Raw genomic sequence first — 24,936 nt, forward strand, 5'->3', positions numbered from 1 at the left:
ATAATAACAGGAAACATAGTCACAATAATGTCTATTTCAAGAAAGCAGATAACAGCTAGATATAGCCAATTACAGTTAAGCATCAATGATCTGGAATATTTGCCACTTTTGACTTAAATATAAAGGCACAGAACCAGGACATAAGAGCACAGATCCAGGACCGTTTTTCAAATCACCAGCACAGCGTCAGGACAATTTCGTTTAGCGAACTTGCACGACTTTTGCAATAAAATATTGTTGTAATATGCTTTTTATGGTACTTATGACGTATCAGAGAAAAATAAAGCAACAAAACGGTTGTTTTATTGCCATTCTGATACTATGTAAACAAACCCACCAGCACAGAATCAGGACCCACCAGGACCCGTCAGGACCGAATCACCAGCACAGAACGTTCTCTCGCAGGACAACCATACCCACCGTGATTATAGGTCAAGATAAGGCCTTCAACACTGTTTCATTGCATTTAAGAAACATGTTTCTCCGTGACTCCATAGGACTCCATTGATTTATTCGAAATTCTAAGAAGTGATCCGTTTTAGTTACAGCTTGGGTATTACAAACTCCATTCATCTTCATTCATTTATTTCTTAGTTATCACGAAGAACATAGTCCTCAGATTATCGTATTTCTACAATTCGGATCTGATCTAATTGAAAATTACCCGTTGAAAACTGCACAGTATATATTAAATATATGGCCTGAGAGCCAATATAGACTCCCATTATGTTGATGCCATTTGATTTATACGAGAGGCTAGGGTGAAACATGTTGTCCATTATTTTATTTGGTTGTAATTTCTATCCTGCATGCGTTCTTATATTCGCTCTTATAAGTCATCAGTCCTGCCATTTTCTTATCCTGACCTTTTTATAAAAAATTTCGTCCTGCCTGTTTTTCTCGACTTTTTTTTGTTGTAAATTCCATCCCAACCCTCCCCCTGAACATGAAATGATAGTTTTTTATTTGAAAAATTAAGGGAATGTGAAAAAAAGTTTAAGCCAAGTTTCAGTGATTTCATTACAATGTCTTATTTCTTTTTTAATAAAGAAAATTTCGGCACTGCTTTCAACAGCAATGTTCTGTTTTCAATAGATTCAATTAATATCAGTTAAAGTTTGGGTGAAAAACAAACAGTTTTCATCAGATTCAGATCGCCCGTTATTCATTATTTTATCACCGACAAGTTTAAAAATTCCAACAAATACCCTTTTCGAGTGACGTAGATGTAGATGAAAGGTAAAATCATTGATCTACTAAGTAAAGGTCAATTCCGTTTTAAAAGGGTAATATTTATTGTAGAAATTATGCAATCAACTAACTTGACATCGCTTACAAAAATGCCAATGGTGGTTTTTTTAAATGATTTGTGTATTGCATTAATTATAAAATCTGCTGCTTGAGCGTTGGAACTTGACATCGCTTACAAAATAGATAACTGATATCGAAGTACAAAAGCGTGTCGACTGAACGAGGTTAGATTGGTGAGCAATTAAGATATCAGGTTAACTGCTTACTTGATTGACAGGAATCAATTATCGTTGAGGCTCCTGTAGGGAAAATATGATGACATTGTTAAAAGTTGCCATTATTACAAAGTGGAGTCTATACGATCAATTCTCACAGGGACGTCACAGTATACTAACGATTTTTTTACCAAACCAGATTTAAAGTTTGTGACGTTTTTCTCACAGCGAGTCGGTTAGCAGGTTAATTGTTTTTATGACAACTAGCTGCAGCCCTAAAAAATCCCGTTTTTCTTGTCCGTTTGTTAAACTTGCTACGTAAAATACGTCTGTGGTAAAAACCTGGGACTATTACAATAACATGAATAACAGTTAGTATAATAGTCCCAGTAAAAACACTGGACACTTTGCAAAACAGTCATTTGCAAATCCGCCGCCGCCTCAAATAAGAGCTACAGAGTCATGTATATAACCAAAATGTGCGGAATTACATGGGATTCAATAATTTCATTGGTTTTCTACTGTGACTATTATGTTTATTTTGCTATTTTATTTATAAAAACATGGGATTTTCAATATCCCATGGGACAGGGCAAAATCCAATGGGATTGACCATTATCCCATCGGATTTTGGTAAAATCCCATGGGATTTTTTTTGGTCCCATGGGATAATTGTAGTCCCATGGGATATTTGTTGTCCCATGGGACAAAAAATCCCATGGGACTATAATTATCCCATGGGATTTTTAATATCCCATGGGACAAAATAAAATCCTATGGGATTCAAATTATAAATATATAGATATAAATATACAGTTATGTGTATGTTACAATGAATGCTGTTTGGTAGTAAAAAGTTTTAAATGTATACAAGTTTTTTATATTTCTTATATATATTTATATATAAATTTAATTTTTTATTTCATTTATCACAAACATGTTTTTTATTTGTTTATATGACAATAAAGGTTATTCTTATTTTGGAATGTATAATAATATTTACGGTCAAAGAGTAAAGTCCTTAACTGAAACAAAGTGATGACATGTCTAAATAAAAGAAAAAATATTGTTTTGAAATCTTTGCTTTGTTTTTTTTATTATGAAAATAGAACTGAAAAATTTCATATTCTGACTGAATAGTTTACTCTTTTCATGAGGTAAGGTTTTCTTTGTTATAGTTTCATTGCAATTCATGAATATGCAAACAATTTGAATTATATACCTTTGTGGTGTACATAATATTATGCTTATATTTGCAAATTAATAATATAAACACTTTTTCTGTTAAAGTTTTAGTTTTCTTTTTTCACTGCTTGCTATATACAATTATTCAGTCCACTATATAAGAGTCAAGACAATAAATTATTTCATCCACTAGAATATTCCTGCAATCTTAGACAAAACATTTTTTCAATCTGTTCTTCAAAGATCTTCCTCCGTACATCTTTATTGGATGGAGCTATTCAAATGAGAAGACAAAGCAATTTTATTTGGACAACAACATACTAATAATTTTTTTTATCTTTCCTCCTTTCAATTGATAATTACATTGTTGCATTTACATGATCAAGTTCCAGTGCATCTATGATCGTGATGATATGACGCCTTTTTGTTTATAGTCGTTATGTTGAAATTTACTTTTTCTAATAACTGTAGGAAAAAACGCATTCCATTTCAAATTAATAAAAAAAAGTCGCACTATGGAGAAAAATATCAACTTTAAGTTTTCTGTTCATTTTTGATCTGTTGAATGATGACCTTGAAAACTCAGTGAGATGTCTGACCTACAAATACACAAAACTCAAAAATTATCAATGAAAAGAAATACAGCAATAAAATGGCTATTTTATCATGTTTATGAACATTTTGATAAACTTTCATTTGAATATTCATTGTTAGTACTCTTATTTCAGTGCTTTGTGTCTATGATTTACATATTACCGGTTGATGTTTGGTTCCTTGTTGCAGTCTTTTGAGTAAAGCCCATTGCAACAAATGTTTACAATTCGTTCAAATGTTGTGCTGTTATTTAAACCACTGTCGGGAAAAGGGTTTGTTCATTGTCAAAGGCTGTACAGTGAACCATTTTTGTTAAATTATAGGGGCTCACAGGTCTAAATCAAAAATTTTTCTTAATATAGGATTTCACTATATTTTTCTATAAATGAACTTTATCTTATACTTAATAGAAAAAAAAAAATTAAAAAAAATGGGGTCACCGTTCATTTACGCTCACAATCTGCTTTCAAAAGAAGCATACATTTTTGTAAAGGTACTTTTTTTCTGTTGAACTAATCATGCTAATAGGAGAAATAGATGTAATATCGAAATAAAAAAAGAACTAAATTACAGAAATCGCTTAAATTTTACAATAGTTTAGTTTAAGTACAGCTTATTTGAAAATTATAATAAAAAATATAGGTCACTGCAATGATGAGTTAAAAAAGATATAACAATTCTAATGCCAAAAAAATGGCATTTTTGCACCAAAGGGAGATTATTTGGAGCTTTTTCAATGATGTATACATTTTTAAAGTCATCTTGGCCAAAACGAATTGATTGTTTTGAATGATTTTTGTACCATATGATAAAATAACAACTAATAACGTTATAAATTAAATTAGTTATGAAAAACAAAAATATGTGTGTGTGTAATATTTTTTTGAAATTTTTATACCCTTAAGCCCCCTTAAATGTCATTTGATCTCTATTGGAGAAAAGTCTCATTGGAAATCAGACTGCTTCTTATTTTTATATCAACCCAGCCATAATTATGCCTGTCCAATATCAGGAGCTTGTTCATAGTTCAGTGGTTTATGTTGGTTCATATCTGTCATTTTTGTTTTTCATAATTTTTTGTTTTTATAAATTAGTCTGGTATATATTTGAAGTTTGAATTGATGCTTTGTTTCAAATTTTGTTAGTGTTGTCTTTTATAGATTACTATATCATGTATAGGGTATGGGTTTTCTCATTACTTACAGGTCATTTATATTGTCCTCTAATAAGTAATTACAATTCTTACATCCACTGAATTGAACTCTGATGGATAGTTTTCTCATTTATCATACCACATCTTATTTTAATAAATATCTAATAGTATTCAAGGGCAAAAACTTTTTATAACAGTAGACTTACCATTTAGGCTTTGTTGACCTCTGTAAATCTATTTTTGTTGATAATTTCTTCTGTTTATAGTTTCCCTTTATCTTTAATATTGTTGCCCTACACATAAAAGGGTAAACATTATCATTTAATATCGGGTGTAAAAAAACAGAAAATTGATCTTTTGATAATAAAAAAAATTGTTTGGACTTTAACGGTGCTTTTTTGTGGACTTTAATAAAAAAAAATAGCGGAACTTGTTATTGTGGACTTTAACGGTGTTTTCTTGTAGATTCAGCGGAGGTCATTTTGTGGACTTTAGCGGAGGTAATTTTGTGGACTTTAGCGGAAATTTTGTGGACTTTAACGGCGTTTTGGACTTTAGCGGAAAATTGTTGTGGACTTTAGAGGAATTGTGGACTTTAACGGTGCCACAATGCACATTTATACCCCGAGGGGTTAAAGCCATATAGTCTGACATCTGATCTTATTAAAAAAAATCTCAAATAGTTTGATATGATATCTTATAAAGCATATATATAGAATGAAATTCAAAACAGTGTGGCTGTGGCCATTGATTGACACATTAAATTCATCCATTGACTGGGACAATTTAGTGAACGTTTGTATGTAACAACTACTGCTCACTATGTACTTTTTAAAGACACCTAAACTATGGGGTCACCAAAGGTTCTCAACACCTTAATAAAGTAATTCGAAAAACTAATCAGAAATAACACGATGTTTTGATTTATATCAATTATATAAATCAAAACATAAAGGTTATTCCTGATTAATTTTTTGAATTATTTTATAATTAAAGGCGTTAAGAAACCTTTGGTGACCCCACAGTTTAAATGTCTATCGTAGGTACGTCGTGAACAGTGGTCGTTACAGAAAAACGTTCACGTAAATTGTCCCAGTCAATGGATGAATTTAATGTGTCAATCAATGGCCACAGCCACACTGTTTTGAATTTCATTCTATATTAGATATTGAATGTTGAATAGATATGAATGCGACATGTCATAGAAATAGCCAATGCCCATTAAATAAAAAAATAAGTGGGTCGACCAGAATGAGTCCCGGGATATTTAGATTGTAACTGGTAAAAGAGGGTTCGGTTCGTTGGATGCCAGACAAACAAAAACTATCAACGATTTGCTCGTAGTTTGCAGCAAACAAAGCAATCTTCCTTCACTAAGACCGATTCAAGTCAATGATAGTGTCATTAATACATGTTATGTTGATTTCTATATATCATCAGTTTCACCATAGATGAATAAATGGTTAATAATTCTATAAATTCAAAATTAATGAAGTCCCCCCCCCCCCAAAAAAAAAAGAACAACAACAACCGCCGACAAAAACAAAACGATTTCTGTCATAACGGATGCGAAATAACTAAAAACGGCTAAGTTTTGAATTTATTTTATTCTTAAAAGTTTCGTTACAAGTTATATGAAGGAGAAATTATAACATACTTATTTGGGTATTTTATTTTATCATTAAAACTGATTTAATATTCAGATAATAACTTTTATTTATTAATTATGTTATCACCTTGTCTGGACTGGCCGTCCAAAGATAACGATTAGCCTTGATTATCAAATAAACAACGTCTAGAACAACAGTATACTATCTGACACCATGCAATACTATGTATTTTGTTTGCTGCTTTTTCGTTGCGCTGTATGTTCGGGTGAGTATTTGAATAATAAATTTATCATTTATTCATAAGCAAATGGAGATAACACATATTTAGAGCATTGCAATCGTGTTTTGCTCTGTTGGAAATCAAAATTGCTTTGAGTTAAGATACCTGAATCAAAATAATCGTTTTACTCTGGCAATGTTGCATTAAACATGTCGAACAGAGATGTTGGGCCAATTTCTCCTGCATTTGTCGTCAAAGAGTTTATTATTGAAATTCTATCAAAACTAATTTTCAAAGTTTGGTCAATATTTGTATAAATATCCTTAAAAATTATCCAAACATGTTTTGAAATTCCTATAGAAACCAAAGTACATTGTACATGTATGTATGTCAGTTTGTGTGTGAAAGATATTACATTGATATAATTTTATGTAATTGGGGTTTGGAATGTTCTTCTTTCTAAATATTCGTCTTAATTTTTTTTTTCAGAAACACAATTTTTTTTTGAAATGTCTAGAAAGTACACAGTAAAAGCTTAGGTACTGCAAAAGTTAAGTAAAGAAAAAGATCCTGCCTGATTTAATCTAATATATATACTAGTAGATACATGTATACATATGATATAGGAGATATCGGGTCATACAGTATAACTCATTATAAAAAAAGCTTTCAAATTTGGTAAGATTCACAGAAGACCACTTTACAGAAAAAAGATAACAAAGTTGGGTTTCTTTACACTATTGCACACAGGTATTGAAGCCCCCCTTTTTTTAAACTCATCATCAAATGTATGTACGAAGCTATTTGTTTTGGGTTTACTTTACTTTAAATATATTTTTGTAAACACAAGAAAAATAACAAAGAATAAACCACAAGTTGTACCCCCCCCCATACCCCCACTTCCCCCCGCTTTTGTAAGCTGATAGGGTCTTCTCCAATGCAAAATAAACAACTTTAAACGATCGATATGTTTCATAGTAAACAAAATGCAGAAATATATGAAATTTGACAAGAAAAGGCTAGTACCATATGGATCATGGTGATATGGTGTTTTCAAAACTGTACAGTTTTTATTTATTAGTTGTGTTTTTTCTAATAAACATGCCTATGAATCAATTGATATATGCATAGTTTCTTTTATTTTGAATTACAATTACAAAATCAGTTATTGAATAGGCTTACAATTTATTCGTTCAGTGTATGTTCACTTGTATTAATATGCCATTTGATTGAATTTAATTATTTCAATTGATATTTTATAGTGTACCTTTCTATGTTGCGATGTTACACTATAGTTTCTGATAAGGGTGAATGTTGGTACCTTTTAAAACGTTTAAACCCGCTGCATTTGTTTGAACATGTCCCAAGTCAGGAATCTGATGTTCAGTGGTTGTCGTTTGCTGAAGTGGTTCATAAGTGTTTTTCGTTTCTCGTGTGTTATATAGATTACACCGTTGGTTTTCCCGTTTGCATGGTTTTACACTATTCATTTTTGGGGCCCTTTATAACTTGCTGTTCGGTGTGAGACAAAGCTCCGTGTTGCAGACCGTACACTGTACTTTGACCTACAATGGTTTACTTTTACAAATTGTGACTTGAATAGAGTTGTCTCATTGGCGCTCATATCACATCTTTTTTATAGCTATCAAAAAAAATATTGATATTTGCCTAAATGTTGTATTTTACAGGGAACGATACCTACGTAGATAATGGTAACCCGTATACAGATCGTCCATTAAAAGTTGGCGGACTGACACTAAGCAAAACCGGACAAAAAAGTCCTTTACACACAAAAGGTAATTTTACAGCTTGGATCAGGAAGAAGTATCGATCAAAACGAAACAGTATGCCATAATAATAATAAACATTACCACAAAGTCAGTAGATTCAAAAGAAAAGATATAAAAGACAATTCTCAAACTTGTTAGCTTTATAAGTATTAAATTATACCCGTAAAAAGCCGTGTGAACAATTATTATGATTCTACTTTTAATGAGATTTGTAAAATATTTCATTGTTTCGTTTCTTAAATGCATTCGTCTATTGTGTGTTTGGTTGTGTATTGTTCTGAGTTGTTAGTTTGTTAAGACGGATTTAAAAATTTTCGGTTAAAATATTGCGATTAATTGTCTTTTTAGTTTATTTCCCATTAGAACCCGGATTTTACCCGGCTGTATTGTTTATTGGTGGTTTTGACACTTATGTCCTAGCTGAGTACTATGAAACTGTACTGTCAAGGATAGCGTCCCATGGTTTCTTTATTTTTGGAATTGACTACGCATTTCCAGTGGAAAAGCAAAATTTGAAAAATGCTGGTGATTTAAAACAGGATATATCGAAGTACTTTCAACAACATGCATGGGTAAGTAATTTAATTCGGACTGATGACTCCGATTGCACGCAGAAAATGTATGTTAAAATATATCCTTATACTTATCAACAAAAAATTTTTTTTTGAAGAAGACACTTGCATTCGAATCTGTGCTCATTCCTTTTTTTTTACCAATTTAAAGTCATTCGCTGTGATATATATAAATAAATGCGATGAACAAAGAAAAAAAAAAACAAAAAACTGGTGCAGACACTTCACTTTCTTTGTCTTTGAAATATTTCATAACCAATTTTTATTCAACACATATCGTACCTATACCATGTTGGACTACACAGACCATGTGTATGTACGTCTGTTATTTCGGAGTCATCGACTGTTAATTGTTAATGAGGTCTTTTATACTATCTAATATGATTTATAATTCTGCAATCATTTTTCTGTATTATTTCCTTTACAGTTGTGCTTTAAACATAATGAATTGTTCTACATTCTACATTTGTATCTGCTTTTTAGCTTCAACACTACATGACAAACAAAACGTTAGGAACAGTTGCATGGAACACTACAGCTTTGATGTGTCATTCCTCCGGATGTGACACAACATTGAAAATGATCAGGGAAAAACCTACTATGTTTACGGTAGGTATGATATCTCTTATTTGTCGGTCATTCACATGCATGTTTGTTATATGTATCACATGGAGTAAGTAAACAACAGTATCAACATTTATCAGCATAATTTACTATTGTGTAAGTTCATATGTACGGAGTATTTGATATCATTACAGATACATTCGTGTTAAGCTCACCTGGTCCAAAGGGATCTTTATTTACTAGCAGCAGTCCATAAATTACAGCTTTAGAACCGTAAACGGTTTATGACAATTAACAGTTATCAGAGGTTAAAAAAAACACTTTAATATTTGAATAACCTCCACTCACATCAACCAACAGAAAAGAAATATTTTAACGGGAGACAAAAGTGACGAAAATTTCTAGGACGCTAAATACAAATTATATATTACAACCACACGTGACACCCGTCGTACAAATGATCAAAAATGAAATTTAACCCCGTCAATTATGCTTTCAATCTAAAGTTTAAATATATTCAGTTTGCATATTTTGTAGTCAACAATATTTCTAGAACCAGTGAGTTTTGATGTAAAAGATAAAGTAGATATACGCATGCCTGCGTTTATGTACGGAACAGAGCTGTCCACGGTGGGGCACCAGTGCGTCATACCAGGATTTAGTTATAATAAATTCTACGAGATCTGGGGATGTCCAAAAAATGTAATGGAAGTAGCAGTGAGTATAGGATTAAGATACTCAATGTTAAGATTTTTCTTAGCTCGTGGTAGACAGGACATTTAGATGTTATAATAAGTGTATAACAGCTAGGCCCTCTGCTCATTGCTTAGCGAACTTATTGTATCTTGCCATATATGCCTTACAGTTGATGTCAAAAAAGGTGAAAAAGGTATAAGTTATAAATATATGATATTAGAATAATCAAAACTTTTTGATAACTACAGGAAACGTATATATATCCAATTTGGCGGAAATTTGACCAAACAATAATAGAATAACAGGCAGACACCGAAGAAAACGAGAGCCATCAAATTTATGAAAAGGTTTGCCACTAAGATTCATTATGTTCATTATATGAGATGCAAAAGTTGTCACAGGCATTTTGAAATTAAAAAGGCTTGATTTTTCTGGACAACTATTGAATATTGATGGCAGCCAAGAATTATTGATAACAAAATGGTTCCTTTTGAATGTTTTATCTTAATGAATTCAACAGTCATGCCTTCATGTTCAGTTAAATATACATATAATAAAAGAGGCTGTGTTTTTGTACATATGTATTTAACCTTTAGTTAATTTAAAGCTAATTTACGAACTTAAAGAAATACTTACGGATAGAGGAATACTAGTTGAAATAAAAATACAATATAACAAAAAGAACCATTGCACAAGGTCATGTTTTTCTCTGGCTGTTTATGACGTCTTTACACTAAATCAATTGGATGTTGGATGCGTACGGATTGATAGTTTAGTCTTAGATGCATGATTTATTTATTAGTTGTTAGTAGCTTTGAATTAGCTGTCAAATAACTGCGAGTACTCTCAGATCTGTTCATTGTGTCTTTTTGTGTCGGGATGTATAAGTACCCGGCCACGTCCATTTGTATTTTTGTCCTTCTGATGAGTTAAGCCTTTTTCAACTGATTTTTATAGTTCGTTCTTATGTTGTACTGTTATACCACTGTCCCAGGTTAAGGGGAGGGTTGGGATCCCGCTAACATGTTTAACCCCACCACATTATTTATGTATGTGCCTGTCCCAAGTCAGGAGCCTGTAATTCAGTGGTTGTCGTTTGTTTATGTGTTACATATTTTGTTTTTCTTTCACTTTTTTATATAAATAAGGCCGTTAGTTTTCTCGTTTGAATTGTTTTACATTGTCTTATCGGGGCCTTTTATAGCTGACTTAGCGGTATGGGCTCTGCTCATTGTTGAAGGCCGTACGGTGACCTATAGTTGTTAATGTCTGTGTCATTTTGGTCTCTTGTGGACAATCATACCACATTTCTTTTTTTTATATTTATACGTTACAAACCGAAATATCTTGAACCACAGTGTTATTTTTATTTGAACTGGCAGTCCCTTTCTTTGATGAAGAAACAGATCTGAATAATTATTCTTTAATTATATAAGTAAAATGATACTTGTGACATAAAACAAATAATACATCGACCTTTTATCTATTATAATCATGTTGTGAAATATTAAATATATTAGCTACAAAACAAGGGCAACTTTTTTATCCAACTTGAAACGATAGCAACGCGCTCTGTAACAAGTATAACGATACATTATATCCTGCTTATTATCATATGACAAAGAATTTTATTAAATTTATTTCAGAATTTCGGTCATTGTGATATATTAGATACAGTGCCATGGACTGGTGGGTATATACAATCAAAATATACTAAACTGATTACTAATTGTCATTAAAACGTATACTATTACGTCATCATGCAAAAGACTTGAAGACTCAAACACAACCTTTTTAAACAACTTTAGAAGAAAACAAATAAAAACAAAATAGTCATATCAGACTATCCAGAGCAACCAGTTTTTATTTTTTGACTGTTGAGTGTTGTTTCATTCATAATCATAAAAAGTATATGTTTGAAAAAATACAACAAAATGAATACAAAATAAACAATGCAGTGCTTGAAGAGTGCATGAAACGGCAAGCAAATTAAACTCAGAGGAAAAAACTTTTTTTTTGCAAAAGATCACAAATTGTAAATCACACAAAATTCCTCAAAACGACAGAAAGTAGTTCATGAGGTAACGTTCCTACTAAATGAGGTAACATGCAACACAATGGTATTCTCAAATGATCTTTAACAGCAATCAGACAGTAAAACACAAATCTTAACCATACCAGAAATTATCGGAAAATTAATTATGTTTATATTTCTCACAAAATAATAAAAGAAAAAAATGAACACAAGTACTTACGGCAGACACATTAAAGTTTAATACAGCAAAGTTTCGGAATGTACAAGAATATTAAGTCTTTAATAACAAGTGTTTTAAATTATCTTGCTTGAGAAAATATAGTACATCCGCAGATTGTTATTCTTAGAGAGAGAAAGACTAGCTAGATGCATATCTTACCTCTTTTTTCATAATATGTAAATTTAAACCAGAACACACAAACAAATATGGTATAGCGAACCAGCTGTGAAATTGAAAATATTGATGGACGAAAGGTTGTATCTTTTGTTTCAGGATGTAAAGACATACATTTCTGCACAATTACACCAAATGTTACTAAACTGATGGAATACAAGGAGTTTGTACAAGGTGCCACTAGCAGTTTTCTAGTTAGTTCCCTGCAAGGCAGAACAGATGCGATGAAGTACATTACACAAAAGCCGCTTATACCATTACGTTTATTAGAGTTGAGAAGTGATCTGAACTGCACAAAGAATTAAACAGAAGTTTCCCTGTACGATGACTTGCTAATTAATATCCAATTCTAAATACTGTAGATATTTCTCTTTAAGTTTTGAAGAAAACTCCAGCAATATCTTACAAAAATGCACGGTACAGCGAACCGATTTGTGAAATTTGAAATATTGATGGTAAAAAACAAATTTTGTTTTATTTGTTTTATTTGTTTAATTTCTTGGTCACTTAAATATCAGTTTATCTGACAGGCTGTACTTTTAGTTTAACGTTTCAATTCATCTTTAGTTAGTCTATAAGTGTTTTTTTTTATATAAGTATCCAACCAGCTATAGAATTATGGTAAACGTAATAATTTTGAACTTGCGTATGATAACAATCACCCATTTCTTGTTTGCTGGTCAACATGTCTCGTCAATTTCTTGTACAATCGATGAATAAGACATGTAATATAGATAGATTAAAGGCAGAGTATAAGGAATAATCAAATTGTTATATACCGTTTTGTATTTTAAGTATGAATTAATTGTTTAGTGTCATGGAAACGAAATAGTTTATGTTTTTTTAAACCCGTTTCATGGCGTCATGACTACTATTAGTCCTTGCAGTTGAGTTAGAGTTTTCATTTTCAATAAGTTCGTCTTCAAATATGAAGTTTTTCACTCACCAAAACCTACCTCAAACGAGTTCGATAATAAAAACAGTCTTATACTTTACATGACCATTGAAAATAAAAGAAACCAAATACACTGCACACATCACTGTAAAGTTTTGATAAATAAAATGATAATTTAATTTCAGACAGATTGTAATTTCATAAGTTTAAAGTTCTGTCAAAATGAGTCTCAGTGTGTTTTAGTAGTCATCCCTGTGAGACTAGATCACTTCCCCCCCCATAGGCTTAACGTTTAAGCCGCCATCTTGGAGGGAGGAGGGAATTTTCGACATGGGTCAAGTGGTAATTTTTTTTAATTAGTAACATAATTAAGTAAATGTTGTGTTCTTAATTGACAATTAATTGTGATAATTAATAATATAACTAAGTATATTAATTAAATTCCTAATTAATATTTAGTGTTGACCAATGTCCGAGTCTAATATATTATTGATTTATTTTTTACAATAAATATGGGTATGGTCGTTTCAACTGCATTGGTTTAAAGGTTTAATGTTTTGTATCCAGATAAGGTTTGAAGTGTAAATACCTCCAAATATATGTGGGCTTACAAAATAAATAAAATTTATAAGATATATTATATAATTTATTGTATACAAATCACAACAACAAAGAATTTCACAAGACCCTGTCATTTCTAAACATACATTCTAAAAGCCGTATGGTATTGTTTTGTAATCATCAACTATGACTCGTTTGTCAAACACAATTTTATAGTCTTTACTTTCTGTTTTTTTTTTATAATTCGGGCGTTCTTCGGATCTCTCGAAATCTTGTTTTCATCAACAACTGTAATAACATTTTGATCGCTTAAATTTGTCACCATTTCGCGCAAGGTATTAAAATTAATGCTGAGAGCATTTTTATAGTTGAGTGTTATTCCGCGTACTTTGCATACAGTTTTAATTCCTGCAGGATCTGGCTTTTCCAGCTTGGGGTAACAAAGTGTGTGATGTTATTATACGGGACTTCATCTGTTAGATCTCCTAGATAGTCACCAAGTGGAGGTTTCCACTCACCCTCGTTTACAGTGAATACAATTGAATCAGTATCGGCGTACATGACTCGGGGTCCTAGCTTTTCTAAACAACTGTACAATTTTAATCTAGCTTTAGCTGTTGTAACAAAGTTAACTCCAGTTACAAGATGTTGATCACTGGTCAAAATATCAAAATAAATTAAAGGGTCTGACACATACTCAACTTGAGGTAAATTTGTCCGTTGTCCGAATTTACCCCAGAAGCTGTTCAACATAAGTTTAGCAAGGGAACGGAGGCCAGGATTCGTTTCTATTTTTGCATAATCCAGTAAGATTCCTTCTTTTCAAAATAATCTTGAATATATTTCTGTCTATGCTCTTCACTAATACACCAGCTAGGCCAACCACTGGCTTCTTGTTTCATTTTCAAAAATGTCTTGATGTATTTCGTGAAGATTCCTCCTGATTTTGATCTTGGATCATATTGCTCAACATCATTGAAGTGCCATACTTCATAAATTGTATCCACTGCGTATCCTTTTTGCAATGCCATCTTTAACCCATCTGTTACCAATAATTGATCGTTCTTCAGGATTGTGCTCACAAGTGGTTTGTTGTTTCAATTCTGTACAAGTTATGCACAAGGAAAACATCAGTTTGTTGTTAATCGTAGCGGGTAACACCGGAATGTGAAGTTCACCGGGAGGACATACTTTGCATTTGATTAATCCTTCATATGTTTGTAAATCATCAAAAGTTTCTGTCACAACTGATGGGTGACCTAATACGGCTTTACCAGTTTTATTGATGTAAGGGAAAAGTGAGGTAACATCATAGTATTTGATATGTTCGCCATCTGAAGATTCGTGCTACAGTTTAAATGCTTCCGTTCTACCACCTGCAAAAGCATCTCTCGGTTCTAAGGGTGTGGTAATATCGATGGAGTCTATGAACCTTTTGATGCTCTCATTTTCACGGATATTTTTGTCAAACTCACATTCCCATATACATCTGTATGTATATCCTTGATTTTCAATATGGATTTTCTTCTCCATAGTTTGATGATACAAATCAGCCATTGATAACTTATTTACAGTGTTAATAACGTGCTGGGCGTAACATTTCGGTCATCCATGCCAAAGACAACCATGATATTCCATTACAACTTTTCCATCATCATCGGTTTCAAAATAACCATCTACTCTGTATTCTGTATTGGTCAATCGTTTCCCCCCCCCGTTGCTTGCATGCTGGATGTGTACCCCTTTAAACTGTGATACGTATTTAATCCATTTTAAAGCTTTAATAGAATGTTTCTCTTCTGGACGGTATCCTTGTGCTGGTATAATCCCAATAGTTTCAGGGCGCAGTTTTGTGCGAAACACCAAAATACACGCCGAAGCTATAGTGCAGCTTGCAAACGGATCAATACCGAATCTTCGCCAGTTGACATCGTCATTGACATAAATAGTTCCCGAAACTTTAAACAGTATCGCCTCAGAATATTTACATTTGATCGACAGTAATTCAAACGTTCTACGGGTAAGTCAAACATGGTTTTCATATTAGTATGGTGCCATTCAAGAAAGGCTTCTCTGTCCCCTGATTTCATAGCCTCTGGATTATAAAACTTGGCATCTGGTCTAACACAACTGTAGTGTTGTCTTTCCTGTTATAAAGATGCGGGAAGTATCCTTTCTGTAAATCTTTAATTCCAAACTATTTAGGCAATTTTGATGATATAATAATAACAAACATTGTCAATTTAATATGTTTTATTTGTAATACAATTATAAAAGAAATCAATGAGATTAATAGTCTTTTACATCACTTGCTTTCACCCACGAATTAAACTCGTTTGGTTCATTTAACCATTTGATATAATATTGTTTATATTGTCCTCTTCCTTTTGTCCTCATCACTTTTTCAATTTTCCACAAGGAATTGTCTTTGACGTTTATTCGCTGAAGTTCAGATTGGTAGTAGGATGCAGAAATTTCTTCTCCATGGTAATCTTTAATGCGATATAACGGTGTCATGCTTCTCCAAAAACGTCCGGATATCGTGAACACCTCATCCATCCATTTTTCGTCATATTCCCGGGAAAAAAATATTTCTCAAATATGTAAGTCTAACTCGATCTCCAAGTTTAAACCTGAATTGGTAGTGTTTCTTTAACTTTCCATAATGTTCTTTTGAAAACTATGTCGATAAGCGAACAGTTTCTGCATTTTCCTTTTTTTACTTCTATAAGTGCCATGTCAATAGTGCTATGAATACTATGATTGTATCAATTTGCAAAGCTTTGTCTATGTATCTGTAAGACTGGTTTTACGAAAAGTAGCGATATATTTTCGTTTTTTATTGTCTTTATAACACGCTCGGACACTGATGCTTTGACCTCATTTAACGCATAGAAATGATTAATATCTTCCTTCTTAAAAACTGTCTGGACTCTCTTAGCCTTGAACTCCTGTCCCATATCCGTTCTTATTCTATTTGGAACTCTTCCTGTTTTAGATATGTCTTGAAATGCAGCTGCCACGGACTCGCCTTTTTATCTTTTAATTTACGTAGCCATGCATATTTTGAAAACACGTTAATGACTACCAATACGTATTTATATTCTTTATTGTATTTATGACATGAAGTGCAAATGTTATTGCAACGGTTGTCTTTTTATGCTGATATCCCTTCTGGCATGAGTGACAATAATAACTCCGGTTTAGGAAAGCAGGCATACTGGTAATAACATCGTAATGACCATCATGGAAGTACAAGTAGATCTTTTTTTTGCATCTGGTCCATGGTAGACAATTTCATTTAAGTGTTGTTTTGATACAATACAAATTTGATATCCAGGCAGAACTGTCTGAAATCGATTGATTTCTTCAATTCCACATCTATGAAAGGGAACTTTTGCAAGATTATGCAAATCAACTGCAAGCTGTTCTTGAATTTTTCTTCCTAACCGTATACTGTTCCACTTTTCGTGTTTTCTTTTGCCGTTATTAAAGCTCCGGCACAACGTATTTCATCTTTGTTTCGTATAGTAAGAATACATTGCTTAGGTAGCAATAAACAGTTAGGAAAAAATACTAAAATTTGCCCAGACAGTTTTTAAGAAGGAAGATATTAATCATTTCTATGCGTTAAATGAGGTCAAAGCATCAGTGTCCGAGCGTAGACAAGGTTCAAAGCTTTGCAAATGGATACAATCATACTATTCATAGCACTATTGACATGGCACTCATAGAAGTAAAAAAAGGAAAATGCAGAAACTGTTCGCTTATCGACATATTTTTTAAAAGAACATTCTGGAAAGTTCAAGAAATACTACCACTTCAGGTTTAAGCTTGGAGATCGAGTTAGACTTATATATTTGAGAACTATGTTTTCTCGGGAATATGACGAGAAATGGATGGATGAGGTGTTCACGATATCCGGACGTTTTTGGAGAAGCATGACACCGTTATATCGCATTAAAGATTACCATGGAGAAGAAATGTCTGCATCCTACTACCAATCTGAACTTCAGCGAATAAACGTCAAAGACAATTCCTTGTGGAAAATTGAAAAAGTGATGAGGACAAAAGGAAGAGGACCATATAAACAATATTATATCAAATGGTTAAATGAACCAAACGAGTTTAATTCGTGGGTGAAAGCAAGTGATGTAAAAGACTATTAATCTCATTGATTTCTTTTATAATTGTATTACAAATAAAACATACTAAATTGACAGTGTTTGTTATTATTATATCATCAAAATTGCCTAAATAGTTTGGAATTAAAGATTTACAGAAAGGATACTTCCCGCATCTTTATAGCAGGAAAGAAAACACTACAGTTGTGTTAGACCATCTACCAGATGCCAAGTTTTATAATCCAGAGGCTATGAAATCAGGGGACAGAGAAGCCTTTCTTGAATGGCACCATACTAATAGGAAAACCATGTTTGACTTACCTGTAGAACGTTTGATTACTGTCGATCAGATGTAGATATTCTGAGGCGATGCTGTTTAAAGTTACGGGAACTATTTATGTCAATGACGATGTCAACTGGCGAAGATTCGGGTATTGATCCGTTTGCAAGCTGCATTACTATAGCTACGGCTTGTAATTTGGTGTTTCGCACAAAATTTCTGCGCCCTGAAACTATTGGGATTATACCAGCACAAGGATACCGTCCAGAAGAGAAACATTCTATTAAAGCTTTAAAATGGATTAAATACGTATCACAGTTTAAAGGGGTACACATCCATCATGCAAGGAACGTTGGGGAGAAAACGATTGACCAATACAGAGTAGATGGTTATTTTGAAACCGATGATAATGGAAAAGTTGTAATGGAATATCATGGTTGTTTTTGGCATGGATGTCCGAAATGTTACGCCCAGCACACTATTAACACTGTAAATAAGTCATAAATGGCTGATTTGTATCATCAAACTATGGAGAAGAAAATCCATATTGAAAAGCAAGGATATACATACAGATGTATATGGGAATGTGAGTTTGACAAAAATATCTGTGAAAATGAGAGCATCAAAAGGTTCATAGACTCCATTGATATTACCACACCCTTAGAACCGAGAGACGCTTTTGCAGGTGGTAGAACGGAAGCATTTAAACTGTAGCACGAATCTTCAGATGGCAAACATATCAAATACTATGATGTTACCTCACTTTACCCTTACATCAATAAAACTGATAAAGCCGTATTAGGTCACCCATCAGTTGTGACAGAAACTTTTGATGATTTACAAACATATGAAGGATTAATCAAACGCAAAGTATGTCCTCCCCGTGAACTTCACATTCCAGTGTTACCCGCTAAGATTAACAACAAACTGATGTTTTCCTTGTGCATAACTTGTACAGATTTGAAACAACAAACCACTTGTGAGCACAATCCTGAAGAACGAGAATTTATTGGAACTTGGGTAACAGATGGGTTAAAGATGGCATTGCAAAAGGGATACGCAGTGGATACAATTTATGAAGTATGGCACTTCAATGATGTTGAGCAATATGATACAAGATCAAAATCAGGAGGAATCTTCACGGAATACATCAATACATTTTTGAAAATGAAACAAGAAGCCAGTGGTTGGCCTAGCTGGTGTATTAGTGAAGAGCATAGACAGAAATATATTCAAGATTATTTTGAAAAGAAGGAATCTTACTGGATTATGCCAAAATAGAAACGAATCCTGGCCTCCGTTCTCTTGCTAAACTTATGTTGAACAGCTTCTGGGGTAAATTCGGACAACGGACAAATTTACCTCAAGTTGAGTATGTGTCAGACCCTTTAATTTATTTTGATATTTTGACCAGTGATCAACATCTTGTAACTGGAGTTAACTTTGTTACAACAGCTAAAGCTAGATTAAAATTGTACAGTTGTTTAGAAAAGCTAGGACCCCGAGTCATGTACGCCGATACTGATTCAATTGTATTCACTGTAAACGAGGGTGAGTGGAAACCTCCACTTGGTGACTATCTAGGAGATCTAACAGATGAAGTCCCGTATAATAACATCACACACTTTGTTACCGGTGGCCCCAAAAACTATGCTTTCAAGCTAGAAAAGTCAGATCCTACAGAAATTAAAACTGTATGCAAAGTACGCGGAATAACACTCAACTATAAAAATGCTCTAAGCATTAATTTTAATACCTTGCGCGAAATGGTGACAAATTTAAGCGATCAAAATGTTATTACAGTTGTTGATGAAAACAAGATTTCGAGAGACCCGAAGAACGCCCGAATTATAACAAAAACAGAAAATGAAGATTTTAAAATTGTGTTTGACAAACGAGTCATAGTTGATGATTACAAAACAATACCATACGGCTTTTAGAATGTATGTTAAGAAATGACAGGTCTTGTGAAATTCTTTGTTGTTGTGATTTGTATACAATAAATTATATAATATATCTTATAGATTTTATTTATTTTGTAAGCCCACATATATTTGGAGGTATTTACACTTCAAACCTAATCTGGATACAAAACATTAAACCTTTAAACCAATCCAGTTGAAACGACCATACCCATATTTATTGTAAACAATAAATCAATAATATATTAGACTCGGACATTGGTCAACACTAAACATTAATTAGCAATTTAATTAATATACTTAGTTATATTATTAATTATCACAATTAATTATTAATTAAGAACACAACATTTACTTAATTATGTTACTAATTAAAAAAAAAATGGCCACTTGACCCATGTCGAAAATTCCCTCCTCCCTCCAAGATGGCGGCTTTAACGTTAGGCCTAGTGATCTAGTCTCACAGGGATGACTACTTGTTTTGTTGGATGTATTTGTATTTGTATCCATCCCATGAGTTAAGCCTTTTTCAATTGATTTTTATAGTTTGATCTTATGTTGTACGGATACACCAATGTATCAGGTAAAGGGGGGGTGTGAGCTTCCACAAACTTGTTTCACTCCGCCAAAAGTGCATGTCCTAACTAAGGATCCTGTAGTTCAGTGGATGTCGTTGGTTCATGCCGGTCATATTGGTTTTTCATAAATAATTTTATTATAAACTAGGCCGTAATTGAATTCATATTTTTCATGTTGGTGCTTTTTATAGCCAACCATACGGTATGGGGTTTCCCTATTGTTGAATGCTGTACGGTTGTCCATTATTACTTACATCCACTTCATTTGAACTTTGGTGGATAGTTGTCTCATTGGCAATAATACTACATTTTTTTTATGTTTCCTTCATATATTACCATATCTACTGATAATTAAATCGAGGCAACAATAAAAGTGATGTTTGTATCTCATAAATCAATTACGAAAAAATATTAAGGGAACAAAGTTTTTATGTGAATTATGATTTCTTCATTTGGGCATACCAAGTAATGTCTTTCGCGTATAAAACAATATTGTTGGAGACTTTGTCTGATGGCGAAAAATCTGATGCGTTATTGTTGAATTTGGCGATTTTGGATAACACATTGGAACAGCTGTATGGATTTTAAAAGGATATTTATTTTTCTAAAAGTCAAACTGTAACTGTAAAATGCACATGTTTTTTTCACAGCAACGGTTCCTGAGCTTCAACTTTCGCTACGTGAATTTGACGCAGTTAAATCTGTTGACTTTTGAACAATGGTATTCTTCTGTTGCCTTTATCTAAAATGCCTTTAAAACAGGTTGTAAAGAGTTTTGTTCATATTAATGCAATACTTGGTACAACACTTCTAAGTTTAAACGTGAGATTCAAAAGATGTTGTGCAACTCCCGATTCCATAAATCACCGACATGATCAAACGAATAGTAAAGAACTACTTTAATAGTATTTTGTAACTAAGGTGTACTGTTTAGTCATATGATAGCAATTTGATTATGTGTATCTATGGTTTTTTCCCACCAAAATCGATATTATAAATTATTGCATAAGTTAGGAGTTATTTTTTGTCAATGTTTGTAAAAATTGTAGTTTCTATGTTTACTTTGTGTATTGTTAATCTTTTGGTATTTGTTTTTCTTTTTAGCCATAGGTTTGTCAGTGTAGTTTTGAATTATGAGTTTGGATGTCCCGAATATCTGCTATAAAACCGGGATGGATAATTATGTTTATCGTTGGTCATCTCAACGAGATTGATTTTCTGGTTTGAGCCAGTACGGCGAAAGTGACAAAAACAATCGAGTTGAGATGACCAATGATAATCTATAACTATCCTACCCGGTTTGACCTTTTTTACCAAAAACGTTTTAAAAAAAAGTCTATTTTCACAAAACGCATTTGACTAACATGTCGAACAACGGATGTTCTTAACAAAAGAACCAATCATACAAAAGGTGTATAATTGGTACACTATATCCGGATTTCGACAATTAATGTCCCTTCAGTGATGTTAGGGATTAAAACGGTATTTGGAAGGCCATAATATATACCTCAATTTAGGATAGACTCTTGAATTTGAAGGGTATAAAAAGGATGTACGGATCATATAAACCCGAAGGAAAATGTATTGCAAGCCCAAACGAATAAATATAAACAAGTCTAAATTGAAAACAACGTTCAAACCTATGATTGTGTTGGATACTTGAGCCTGCAAAACAAATTTCTTGGTAGAGAGGTCTAACAGCAGCACAAACAACATTTTCCAAAAGATCATAAAAGTGAAAAAAAATTATATTTTAACATAACACATTTGACTAACAAGTCGAACAACGGATGTTCTTAAACCCTGCTGACTGCCATTAGTGATTGCCAAATAAACAGATCACAAGATGTAACACAATGGATCTTAAATATTGATTTAATACTAAACAGAAAAGAATAAACTTGCGGAAAAGAAGGTAAATCGCAAACAAATATCTGATGAAATATATATTCATTATAGATATTTCATTAAGAAAATGTATAGAACTAATAGCATGTCTGAATGAAATACTTGATGCTTTCATGTCAGGAGTTGAAATATAACAATATATCTAGGAAATACCACTATAAATCATGAAAAGCAAATCTAAACTTCAAAATATGCCATGCAAATGATAACATATATTACCAATAACCATGGGTAACAACGCAAATGGTTGTGCGATTCGTTCGGCTCTTAGTTATATCCACAGTTCGTATCAAAAACTTATCATAACACGGTGGCTTTTTACAGCGAAACTTCGATGTATCTTTATGCGTTATGTGGAATCTGTTTAAAATTTTGCTAATGATTATATAACGGAGGTTGTATAACAATTGTTGTTATTCGTTTTGGCTGTCAGTTTATATGATAACTGCACTAGTGTGAAGTTTATTTCATGGGTATTCAAGGTCTTTAAACAAAACCGTCGTCGTTAAGTTTTCGATTATTGGGTAGTGACTAAACAAGCACATGTTTTATATTTAGAACTTTAATTTTCTTTCATACAAATATTTATGTAGTTTTGTTTTCATATTGTTCATTAATATATATCTTAAAAATGTTGTTTTCATTTTGTAGATTGTTTATTTACAGAACTCATGTTGGATTCTGTCTTGCTGTTTCTTGTGTGTTAATAGGAACTTTATGTTTTAGTTTTGACTTTGAGGCAGAGGAGATATTTTGTATTTGGCAATAGATGTTTGAAATGGTCACTGCCATTCACTACTTAACATCATTAGTTTTGTGATTCTTTTTATTCAGTAAGAAAATTGAAAGTGCTTAATTATTTTCACATAATTTCAAGTACCTTGGGCATTTTAGCACATACATATTACCAATGTTATTTCAACTGATCGGATGGAACGTACGTTCAAATTTGAATAAGGAATGTCTATTTGAAGATATGTGTGATAAGGATGATGGCAGTCATACATATAATTAATTTCTAATCACCTATCATTGTCACCAAACGGATATATAAATGAACTGAGTGTATGCTACGAATTACTTGATACTTCATGGATGAGTTTATCCCGACACATCTGTCTATGTATGGACTGGTCTTGAAAAAGCGAACAAGTCAAGTGAAAGAAATCAGGTAATATCTTATGTTTGTTTAAACAAAGTGAATTAACACATTTTGAAATAGATTTTTGTTATTCGCGGCCTACTTTATTTATGTGTTATCGAAAGGTCCCAAATATCGTGAGCCTAAATCCATCAATTGGAAATACAACTTTAAAATTTTGATGGATTCAGTCGAGGATTATGCCAGGCAATGGGCTAAGCGCGAGAAGGAAGACTTAGACACTCTTTCCGAATGGATTAAGGCAGTGATGTCGTTGATACATATCAGAATTAAGAAACTGAATGGGTCTATCAATGCCCATGCTACGTCAATCTTTAAAGACCCAAATGTTGCAAAACACCTATCCGACCTCCATGACAAATATGTTGTTGTCCCCGCAGATAAAGCCCCAAATAACATCGTTTTTGTGTGTAAAAGTCACTACATCAACTGCTTGATAAACGAATTAGGTACTGACAATTCACTTGGAAACTCAACATATACCCTCACGACACTTACCAAAGAGGAAATTCGGATAATCATAGGTCTGTTCTATGTTCCTTTGGAATTTCAACCAAAGATGAAGAACTGGATCTTCCATCACTGTATTGGATACCTAAACTACATAAGTGTCCTTATAAACAACTGTATATTGCTGGGTCTTCCAAGTGCTCCACGAAACCTCTTTCTAAATTATTAACATCTATTTTATCAGCAATCAAAGACGGGCTTCAAAGTTATTGTGAAACTGCCTATTCTAGAGGTGGCGTGAATCAGATTTGGATACTTAAAAATTCAAAAGATCTTTTAGAGTACATACAATCTAACTCTCTTTCATCTTGTAACAGTATTAAAACATTTGACTTTTCTACTCTGTACACAAGTATTCCACATTCCAAACTAAAAGACAAATTGAAAGAGTTGGTATTACTTTGCTTCATAAAAAAGAATGGCCAACGTAGATACAAGTATCTTGTCTTAGGGAGGGATAAATCCTACTTTGTAAAGAATCACTCTGATTCATACAAAAAATTCTCTGAAACTGATATTATCAAGATGCTTGATTTCTTGATTGACAACATATTTGTTACGTTCGGAGGACGTATTTTTCAACAGACTGTCGGCATTCCAATGGGAACAAACTGTGCCCCTCTACTCGCTGACTTGTTTCTTTATTATTATGAGGCTGACTTCATGCAGGAACTTCTTAGGAAGAAAGATAAGAAGTTAGCAATATCCTTTAACTCT

At 32.7% G+C, this 24,936-nt stretch overlaps 1 protein-coding gene across 1 annotated transcript; it reads left to right on the forward strand.

Annotated features, from left to right (window-relative positions):
• The first annotated feature begins 6,152 nt into the window (after nt 1-6,152).
• On the forward strand, nt 6,153-12,751 carry LOC143079416 (uncharacterized). The gene is made up of 7 exons (XM_076254748.1): nt 6,153-6,273; nt 7,917-8,024; nt 8,367-8,590; nt 9,074-9,199; nt 9,692-9,871; nt 11,497-11,539; nt 12,379-12,751. The coding sequence occupies exons 1-7, from the start codon at nt 6,222-6,224 to the stop codon at nt 12,582-12,584; spliced, it is 939 nt and encodes a 312-aa protein (XP_076110863.1). The 5' UTR covers nt 6,153-6,221; the 3' UTR covers nt 12,585-12,751.
• The last annotated feature ends 12,185 nt before the right edge of the window (nt 12,752-24,936 follow it).

Source organism: Mytilus galloprovincialis, chromosome 6, assembly GCF_965363235.1.
Source record: "Mytilus galloprovincialis chromosome 6, xbMytGall1.hap1.1, whole genome shotgun sequence".
Lineage (NCBI taxonomy): Eukaryota > Metazoa > Mollusca > Bivalvia > Mytilida > Mytilidae > Mytilus > Mytilus galloprovincialis.